Below are 11,336 nucleotides of genomic sequence, written 5' to 3' on the forward strand. Positions count from 1 at the left end.
TTTGCACTGATATGCAGAGTGGAAGAAGATGTGTATTTGGTTACAACTCTAGGCAAATACTTCTATCTTTTTAAAATTATTTTATTTATTTGTCAGAAGGAGAGAGAGAGCGCGCACAAGCAGGGGGAACAGGAGAGGGAGAAGCAGCTTCTTGCTGAGCAGGGAGACCGATGTGGGGCTTGATCCCAGAACCCCAGGATCATGACCTGAGCTGAAGGCAGATGCCTAATGACTGAGCAGCCTAGACGACCCCAAACACTTCTCTCTTAGAGCCAAAAAACCAAGAAAAGAAAAGGAGGCACAGCAATAGTAGGGTTAACAAATCAGGATTCTAAGCAAGCCTATCTATAGCTATCTTTTGATTGAGTGACCTCTGAGTTCAAGGATCATAAATTATAGCACTGCCCAAGGGTAAATTAATTCTGGGGTTCAGTTGAATATAGTTTCAGACAGGTACTGGATTTCTTAGCAGGTCTATGCTTGGACATTCCTAAACCTTTTACAGATTGATTGATTTGTTATATATTCACTCAATAATAATAATGCCTCATTTTTGTGGCAGGCACTATGCTAAGCACTGGAATTCTTTCTCAGGATTACCTTCCTAAACTCTTCATAGCATTAAAAGCCTTTCAAATTCTTCCCCAACATGTATACCTTCACTCCTACATTAATCCACCTTCTAAAATACAAAGACTACTTCGGGTACTTTGGGCATAAATGCTTTCAACTAAATAAGTAGGGACACAAAAGAATTCCATATTCATATTTTGAAAGGTCCAGCCTTAAAAGTGACTTTTATCATTTCTTGCACTTAGTTCATGGCTCCCTGCTGGGTATGGCCTCCATACAAACCTATTTAAGGACATGTATAGGAATGAATTATCAGCCACATTATAATAAGCTTTAGCAGATTCTTTCTCTACAAAAGAGCTTATAACATTAGTGGGACTGGCTGCTGATTAAACTGGTTCAAATTGACCCAGCAGGGCTATTCAACTAAATGTGTGATGTTCTCCTTAAATACAAGCCCTGTCTGAAACTCAGCTGACTTGATTCTTAACATTTGTACAGAAGGTAGAATGACTATAAAGGAGGAAAAGAAGCACTCTTAAATACTATTAGAATTAAGATTCAATAGCTATAGGAAAATGCATATTCCTACAAAACTGTTAATCTTAGGGTCATGAAATAAGAATAGAGTCTAGCAAACATATTTTCTTTCTTTTTAAATATTTTATTTTTAAGTAATCTCTACACCCAACATGGGGCTTGAACTGAAATCCCCAAGATCAAAAGTCCCATGTTCTACTGACTGAGCCAGCCAGGCATCTTGAGCAAACATATTTTCAAAAAACGACTTCTCAAAATATAAGTTAAGCTCATACCCTGAACAGTATAATAACTAGGTAAAGAAATGAGGAATTCACATGTACACTTAAACACAATATTTTCTTAGCAAAGATATGTATTTGAGTGCATTCTGAGAGCTGCCAGACAGGACAACATCATTTTCATTTTGACAAGTATATAACTGAATAAAGACACTTCCTCTGGTATTTTGAAATTGCATTAACAGTTCCTATTCTCACTTCTTTATTTTTTTTAAGATTTATTTATTTATTTGACAGAGAAAGAGCACAAGTAGGCAGAGTGGCAGAGGGAGAGAAGCAGGCTCACTGCTGAGCAAAGAGCCTAGTGTGGCGCTTGATCTCACTGCCCTGGGACCATGACCTGAGCTGAAGGTAGATGCTCGACTGAGACACTCAGGCGACACCTACTCCCACTTCTTACACACACGCACACACAGTCACACACATACACACTTACAATGAGAGATTTAAAATACTAGGCTTAATAGTGACCGGTCACTGAATAAATAAGTATATTGCATTGCAAGTGATATTGCAGTAAGCAACTGCAATGTTTTCAGTATATATCATATACTGGAATGAATAGACTTAAACACACTTCCCTTTACCATACATTGAAAAGCAACAACAGAAATTGGAAGTTCAAGAACAGGAAATACCACAAACTCTTGACTGATAAGTTTTCTGGAGAGGCAATCAATTACATGATGAAATACATGTGTGAAGTTTTGCATGCGCAAATTTTGTCACAACCTGATTAAAGTGAAAACCTAGTTAAATTTATAACAATTCTGTTTGACATGTTTCAAATTAAAGAGTTTGTTTAGAAACCTTGCTGAAGGGCACTGGGCTGGCTCAGTCAGAAGACCATGCGACTCTTGATCTCAGGGTCATAAGTTCAAGCCCCACCTTGTGTGTTAGAGATTAAATAAATAAATAAATTTTAAAATAAGTATCAATATATAATTAATGTAATAATTAATAATCAATAAATTAAAATAAATATATAAATGAAATATAAATAAATTAAAAATGAATAAATTATAAATAAATAAATAAACTTTAAAAAAAAACCTGGCTGAAATGATTAAGGTAAAGTATATGTAGTGGTAATGGTGGTGGAGGGTGGGAGGAGGAAAAAATAAAATCAAGAAACTGGGGCTGGGAGGAAAGGCAGGTGGAGAGGGACTTTCCGAGAAACTGTTTACAACTTAGTATAATACAAGCTACAAAAATATTACAAGTTTACAATAAAAACAGAATAAATGTTGGAAAGTTTTATTCTTAACGTGCACATAGTATAATACATGTTAATAAGAAAATAGTAAATAATTGCTTTTAATCGGTTTAAGAGACAGAAAACCCTTTGGAGAAAAATAAGCACCTAAAAGTTTCAAGTAGTATCTATATAGCAATTTATAGTTTAGAAAATGCTTTAATAACTATTATTTAAGGGGCGCCTGGGTGGCTCAGTGGGTTAAGCCACTGCCTTCGGCTCAGGTCATGATCTCAGGGTCCTAGGATCGAGCCCCGCATCGGGCTCTCTGCTCAGCAGGGAGCCTGCTTCCTCCTCTCTCTCTGCCTGCCTCTCTGCCTGCTTGTGATCCCCCTCTGTCAAATAAATAAATAAAAACAAAACAAAACAAAAAAAACCTATTATTTAATACTTATTATTGTAACTCAATCTTTCACAGCCTAGTACATCCTACACACTTAATGCTTTAAACCAAAGAGAAGCAAATTTCAATTAATTAAAATAGTGTCATATAGTGTCAAGAATTTTTATAGCACAGGATTTCACTAAGTATCTGAAGTTAGAAGAACTATAAGTGAAAGGGATGAATGTCTTTCTCACTTGGTTTTTGTCTTTGATCCTATAAATTTCCAGTGTGCATAATTATGTGGGATTTGGGTTAAGGGTGGGCCTAGAAGTCAGAATAAATGTGTGGCCAAGAACAGAGGTAAAAAGGAGAACCAAAAAGACAATAAACCCACCAAATCACTTGTGTTCTTCATTTTACATTTGCATTAATGAGTATGTGTCAGTCAGCTCTCAGCTAAATTTTCTCTTTAAGCATGAGATGAATAAAGTGGTCTCAGAGGTATTAATAGATGGTGAGGGGAATACATTTTTTAACTATTTCCCAAATTGTATTTAAAATACCCCTGAGATTATATTTTTTTAAAGGCAAAATCATAAGAAATGTATCCCTGATGAAAATATAATTGTATTAAATTCCATTGTGTTGGGGAAAGGCTGGTTCTCTACCTTGGGATTTTTCTTCTGCTGTTGCTTCTGCCGCATTGCTCTTGGTGTCTAAAGCAGAGCTGCCTGGTTCACTCTGTGAACTCTGAAAGGAGAAAACAATCATCGATTTCAAAATGAGTTACTTTTCCTCAAAGTTGGATCAACTCTCCCAGTTAAATAATGCAGATAAGTGCCTTGTAGGAATTACCAAACATACCTGGTTCATTTTTCTAGAATTTAATGCTGTGTATTAGAAGCAAAGGAGTAATCACAGTCTTACTGCATCAACAAGATAAAATGCATTGGTTCAACATGTCATCACAACTTTCTGTGGCTAACAAAGTGATATGCTAAGAATATTATTCCAGATGTACATTAATCCTCAAAGTATTGTGTAAGCTCCACAATACTTTCTAAAAACTAATTTGAGACCACCATACAGTGAAATTAGACTTTTGAAAATGCTACTGTTTTACTATTAGAATCACTTTCTATGTTTGTGGGGGAAAGAAAAAGATTTTATCTTAACTGAAGAAATTAAAGCTTAGTTTTATGGATAAATGGTGGCAAAATAGCTTTTTTGTGCTCATGCTGATGTAGTTTTGTTTGTTTTGTTTTCATGCTGACATAGTTTTAAAAGAATGATAATAGAATATTCTTAAGACTCATATTAGTGAATGTAATGGTGAATCATATTTTTAATTGCCTCTCCTTTTCTCTAGAATGTTCTTCCTCATTGAAGTCTTGTATTCAAATAAACACAAAGTTACTTAAAATATTAACATGGAAATTACAATTTCAGAACAAATAGTGAAGTTACCCTAAAAGCGGGTGGTTATTGTACTCAGGATAATAGTTCTGTTTTAGAAAGCACTCTTTATTTACCTATAATTTATAATAGCTTTTCACAAATAATTTACCTGTCCATGGAAGCTTCCTGCAACTGACTCAAATGAGTCATCTTTTTTTTTTTTTAGGATTTTATTTATTTATTTGACACAGAGAGAGATCACAAGCAGGCAGAGAGGCAGGCAGAGAGAGAGAGAGGGAAGCAGGCTCCCGGCTGAGCAGAGAGCCCAATGTGGGACTCGATACCAGGACCCTGAGATCATGACCTGAGCCGAAGGCAGAGGCTTAACCCACTGAGCCACCCAGGTGCCCCTCAAATGAATCATCTTAATGATTAACATGAGTTTGCTCTTTTCCATTTGCCATTTTATCTTTTTGAATACCCACACATTTTCTTTTCCTTCTTCATAAGAAAATTAATTTGTCCAGTTTACTCTCCCACATTAACATCTGATTATTCATGAAAACTCTACCTCAGTAGGCTCTTTTACTTCGGTTGCTTCCTCTAACCCTTCTTTGTCTTCTTTTCCATTTTTCTGAAATGGAAACAGTGCCAGTAAGTGGTATCCAAAAGAAGCTAAAGATAAAACTAACAGCTTATACTCTAATATACCAAGATTTTTATGTAAAAAAAATTATGTAATGGGCAAGTATCATACCAAATAAGTATTTGGTAGCTGTATTAACAAATTCAAACAGACTTGTTATAAATGCCAAAACTAGAAGCAGATTACTGTGACCCAACTATTATTTGACCCCCCCCCACCCCTTTTTCTTAAGTAGACTACATGCCCAGCATGGAGTCCAACCAGGGGCTTGAACTCATGACCCTGAGATCTAGACTGAACTGAGATCAAGAGTTCAGATGCCTAATAAACTGAGCCACCCTGGCACTCCTGACCCCCTTTTTTCCAGCACTTTTGTCACAACCTGATACAGAATACTTCAACTAAAAAGAGAAATAATTAAATGATAAAATATGATATTGCATCTCAATTTTCTCAAGAACATTAACTCTCAAATCCTCTCATAGTTAAGTGGTTAGAAACCTACGTTTGCCACATACCTGAGCAGGTTTGTGTTCCTCTTGAGATGCTGACTCACTCATCTGGGCCACTGAAAGTTCTCATCAAAAGGCAGGGAAAAGTATTACCAGACCAATATTAATAACAAAAAAGAAAGAAAGAAAATAGTAATAAACAACAAAAAGCACTAGAGAAGACCGAAATCACTCCCAACCCCCAATGCATCCCACCATTCTATTGAATGGTAAGTTCTCAACTGCTAAACTTTTCAAACTCTGCTACTGTTACTGCTGTTGTTACTGGCCAAAACTAGATTAGTGCTAGGCTAGTGCCCAGGGAGACAGGAAAACTCAACATTAATAATCACAACCATTATCATTTAAAAAAGAAACACACACACACACACACCAGCAGCAGTAATGCAAGTGAATTTTTTAAAACATTATCATCCTCATTAATTTTTGAAATAACAATTCAGATGAGGTGGAATGAAACTTTGATGGCTACCCAATTCTCACTACAGAGAACTTCTTTTTTGAATGAGGAGTTCTGAGAGGAATGTGGTTTTATCCTATTTATTCATATTAAGGAGTTAAAGTGGATAATTATCAGATCTTTACTTCACTGAAAATGACTACAGATTCAGCCACAAATTATCAAAATCACTGCTGTGCCAAAAATCATTTGAGAATTTGTGTATATTTAGGCTAAGTGCTATGCAAAAAGTAAATTTTATATCTGTGGCCTCTACCTCTAGGGCAGTTACAGTCTAGGGATTATTTAATTTGAAATGGTATCTTTATACAGTGCTAGAGTATTTGCTTATCTTTTTATCAACACAGCACATGTTCTAGTTGAATAAACCAAAATTACTGCCTTTGGAGACAACAGATTCCAACACGTTAGAATAGCTGCCTTGAAGCCTTTTTGAAGCATTCACGAATAATAAATAATATAAAATAGATTTCTTTGGTAGGTCCCAATTGTACATGCCCACAGACTGCTTTCTTTACTTATGGTGTCCATCTCTTGAAACTGCTAAGAAGCTCCCTTCCATTTCTCTTAAAATCCATTCTGTTTGGATGCACCCAGATAAATCCAATGCAATAAACCTTTATTGGGGGCCTTCTCTATGCAGGCCTATATCAGGGTTGAAAAGATGAGTAAGACCTGTGCTTGGGGAGACAAGAAAACTTCCTTTGAAGAGTTCCTAGTTTAGTGATGGAAAAAGGGATAAACAGAGGCAATTTAATCTGCAAAGTGCCAACGTAGACGTGCATGTAAGATGCTAAGGAACACAGAGGGGTAAGCAATTACTTTTCCCAGGGAGGTCAAGGAAGTTCACAGAAATATTTCTAAACTGGATCTTAACAGACTAATAAGACATTTTTGTGTAAAGGAGGGGGGAAGAGTATTTGAGGGAGAAGGAGCAATACATACACGTTCAAGTTCAACAAGTGAAACACTGATCGAGCAGAGCGTACTTATATAAAAGAAAATGGCAGATGCGGCTGAAAAGGTCACTTTTCCATCTGTAAAGTTTAATCATGCTGAATCAAGGAGTTTGGACTTTACTCTGTGCTTTTTAAGCACAGTATAGATGTGATCAAGTTGATGTCTTTAAAAAGTTACCTCTGCCAGCAAAGACTAGAACTATGGAACACTGGAGAAAGAGAGCATGAAGGTAAATTTTGTACTGAAATGTTGCATCTGCAGTAAATGGCCCTCACTCTAGTCTAGGTTCTGCCAGACATTGCCAATACCCTAACCATACCCCTTCAGCTTCACTTTTCAGTATATGTGCATGGTTTCTGACCGCAAGTGCCTGGAATTCTGAGCATTTCCTGCCCGTCCAAATGTGGGGAAAGGCAAGAAGGGCTTGGGAGTTGGTATCTTACAGGAGAAGCCCTCAGTAATGGATAGGAAGTTGCATAGAGTCCCATAGGTGGAACATTTCTGTCTCCCAGACTTCCCCAATGGAATAGAGCCTCAATTGCCTACAGTGCAATCTGCCCAATAATACAGGCATCCTTCATTTTTCTGTATTACTTCCCTACTCCATTACCATTGTTTCCTGGAACCGCCTCCCAGATGAACTTGTACTCAACTCCTTGGATCAGGGTCTATTCTGTGGGAACCTAAAGTAAAACAGATATGATGATCAGGATTGGGGGCAAAATTGGATCTAAAGAGTGAAAGAGAAATAATTGAGGTTCACGGAGTGAATAATAAGATTTTTTCATATTTATAAGGCTGAGTGGATGATGATGCCATTTAATGAAATAAGGAAAAGAGAGAACAAACAGGATGGAGGAATAATAAGAGTTTGCGTTTGGAGGTGTTAACACGTTTAATATACCTATTCAGTAGTCTGATAGACATTTCCAGTAAGAATCTTAACGACACTGAAATATATTATGGTGCATTGGTAGGAGGTTGTGCAGAATCAAGTCCTTTGGAAAATGACAGAAGCACTGTCCAGTTTGAACAGTACTAACTTGCATTTTAATTACTCAAAGTGCATAGCATTCTGCACACCTCACTCTCCCACCCATGAGATTCTAGAGTCATTCTACTTAGATTATCAGCTATGAGACAGAATTTTTGTGAATCTGTTAAGAGACCTTTATATGCATTCCCAATAGATTTATAAATTGGTGAATTGCAGCATTTGGCATCTTGATTGGCAAGACTGTCAGTCATGTATGACAGGGTAGCCAGTTATCCCTGAGGAAGGGGTTTCCCAGGGTAAAAGAGAAATCATACACGATTCTGACTTGTCAGACTAATAGAAGATCAGAAATGTCATTTAGCTAGGTTTCATGATTCTTAAGCCCCTGGGTACTGACAGAAAGATGCATTTGCAGGAGGATGTTAGTGGAGCTCACCCAATAAGAATATCTTCTAGGAGAAGAAAAAAAAAATAAAGATAAACCCTTGCTGATGAATACTTAAAGGTAAGGCTATGAAAGAAAAGCCAGGGTAAGAGAGAGATGACTGCTGATAATGGCAGGAAATTCCTACAGCTATTTACCTGCATGCTGCTGGCTTTACTCCCATTATCAGCCTCTACCACTATGCATATGCCACAGCAAGCTCCTGCAGCCCCACAGGTATATGCCAACAGCCAAGGTCTATAAAGCTATTGGTGGATCTGGATTGAACCCTGACCCCTGTCATTGGTCTGCACAGCCCCACTCACTTGCAGTTAACCTTACAGTTGTACACCTGCAAGACACCAGCCCCAACTCCCATCACTAGCCTCCCCTGCCAAACATGTGCCTACAGCTAGCCCCTATAGTCACACATGTACACAGTGACAGCCAGAGCCACTGCAGCTGCCTATTTGCCTGCCCAGCCCCTGCTGAAGGCCCTAGACTTCACCAGTACACATCTGTTAGCAATTGGTCCCTGCAGCCAGCCTCCTCAACTGGCCCCTAGCCAACTGCGTGCACACTGTCTGGCTATGGCCACTATCACTGTCTGGCATGGTCCCTAGCCAGTAGACTAGACGTTCTCTTAAAGAATCCAACAGTCCTGGGGCGCCATGGTGGTTCAGTTGGTTAAGGGTCTGACTCTTGATTTTGGCTCAGGTCATGATCTTGGTGTCCTGGGATCAAGCCCATGTCTGGCTCCTTGCTCAGTAAGGAGTCTGCTTTAGGATTCTTTCCCTTTCCCTCTGCCCCTCCCCCTGCTCACGTGCGCTTGCTCTCTTGCTCTCTCTCTAAAATAAAATAAAATAAATCTTAAAAAAATAATCCAACAGTCCTTGCAGCCATTGTGCACTGCCTATAGTTGTCACCAAGGATCATGCAGTTGTTGATTTCATGGATCATAGCTTCCTGAGCCAATGAGACACCATGTCACCCCCACCCTTCCCCATCTATAGGCACTACATGTCCTCACACTTGGCATCCTGCAACACTAGACCAAGGGTCACAGCATGTTCCAGCATGCCTCCAACTACAGTTGAAGGTCTTTCCTTACCAAAGTCATTCCATAAGTCTGGAAGAGCTGACTCTTCTTCAAATGCACAAACATCTACAAAAGTGACAGGGATCACAAAGAATCAAGGAAACATGACACCACTAAAGGAACATAGTAAACTTCCAGTAATAGACCCCAAAGAAGTAGAGATTCACAAATTACCTAACAAAGAATTCAAAATAATTATTTTAAAGATGCTCAGAATGCTGCAAGAGAAAACAGATAAACAGTTTGATGAAATAAGGAAAATAAAAAAAGAATGAAATGATAAGTCCCACAAAGAGAAAAACACAAAAAGGGTGCCAGAAATTTTAGAGCTGGAGAATACAAGGACTGAAATAAAGAATTCAACGAAGAGCTTCAATAGCAGACTAAACAAAGCAGAAGAATCAGTGAATCTGAACACAGATGATTTATTATTATTATTGAAGTATAGTTGATATACAATGTTACAGTAGTTTTAGGTGTAGTGATTTGACAAGTCTATACACTATGCTGTGCTCACCACAGGTGTAGCTATCATCTGTCACCATACAATGCTATTATAATACCATTGACTATATTCCTTATGCTGTACTTTTATCCCTGTGACTTATTCATTCCATAGCTGGAAGCCTGTGTCTCCATCTCCCTTCACCCATTTTGCCCATCCCTTAATTCTCTCTCCTGTGAGAGAGAATTTTTGTTCTCTATATTTATGAGTTTGTTTTTGCTTTTTGTTTATTTGTTTTGTTTTGTTTTTAGTTTCTACATATAAGTAAAATCATATGGTATCTGTCTTTCTCTAACTTATCTCATTTAGCATACCCTCTGGGTCCATCCATGTTGTCATAAATGACAAGATCTCATTGTTTTTTAATGGCTGAGTAATATTTCAGTTTGTGTGTGTGTGTGTGTGTGTGTGTGTGTGTGTGTGTGTGTGTGTGACATCTTCTTTACCCATTCATCTATTGATTGACACTTGGGTTACTTTCACATCTTTGTTATTGTAAATAATGCTGCAATAAACACATGGGTGTATATATCTTTTCCAATCAGCATTTTCATTTTTGGGGGTAAATACTCAGTGGGAACACAGATCATTTGAAATGATCCAGTCAGAGAAAAGGAAAGGGAAAAAAATGAAGGAGAATGAAGAAAGCCTATGGGATTGATGGGACACCATTAAGATAAACTATATATTATGAGAGTCTAAGGAGAGGGAGAGAGGAGCAGAAAGCTTGTTTTAAAAAATATGTCTGAGAACTTCCCAAATCTGTGGAGATATTTGCACATCCAAGTTCATGAAGTTCATAGGTCTGCAGACAAATTCAACCCAAAGACATCTTCCCCAGGACACATTGTAATAAAACTGTCAAAAACCAAAGACAAGGGCGCCTGGGTGGCTCAGTGGGTTGGGCCTCTGCCTTCGGCTCAGGTCATGATCTCAGGGTCCTGGGATCGAGTCCCACGTCAGGCTCTCTGCTCGGCAGGGAGTCTGCTTCCCCCTCTCTCTCTGCCTGCCTCTCTGCCTATTTGTGATCTCCCTCTGTTTGTCAAATAAATAAATGAAATCTTATTTTTTAAAAAACCCCAAAAACCAAAGACAATGATAAATCTTGAAAGCAGCAATGGAAAAGAAGTATGTCACTTACGAGGGAATCCTGTAAGGCTACCAATATATTTCTTACCAGAAACCTCACAGGCCAGGAGAAAGTGAGGGTGATATATTTAAAGTAATCAAGAATACTCTATCTGGCAAAATTCTCCTCAGAAATGAAGGAGAGACAAAGTCTTTCCCAGAAGAAGAGACAAAGCTTTTCCCAAATAAAAGCTGCCTTACAAGAAATATGAAATTCTTCAAGTTGGCACAAA

At 38.0% G+C, this 11,336-nt stretch overlaps 1 protein-coding gene across 1 annotated transcript in view; it reads right to left on the reverse strand.

Annotated features, from left to right (window-relative positions):
* The window catches only part of LOC111151718 (EF-hand calcium binding domain 5), a 119,408-nt gene extending 113,830 nt beyond the window's left edge, over positions 1-5,578 (reverse strand). Inside the window, exons 1-3 of the mRNA XM_022509880.1 lie at positions 5,537-5,578; positions 4,944-5,006; positions 3,643-3,724 (exon numbers count right to left, since the gene is read on the reverse strand). Of these exons, the coding sequence (XP_022365588.1) occupies positions 3,643-3,724; positions 4,944-5,006; positions 5,537-5,578 (187 nt within the window). The remainder of the gene's footprint in view (positions 1-3,642; positions 3,725-4,943; positions 5,007-5,536) is intronic.
* Positions 5,579-11,336: the final 5,758 nt, after the last annotated feature.

This window comes from Enhydra lutris, unplaced genomic scaffold, assembly GCF_002288905.1.
Source record: "Enhydra lutris kenyoni isolate GAN:26980312 unplaced genomic scaffold, ASM228890v2 scaffoldscaffold26, whole genome shotgun sequence".
Lineage (NCBI taxonomy): Eukaryota > Metazoa > Chordata > Mammalia > Carnivora > Mustelidae > Enhydra > Enhydra lutris.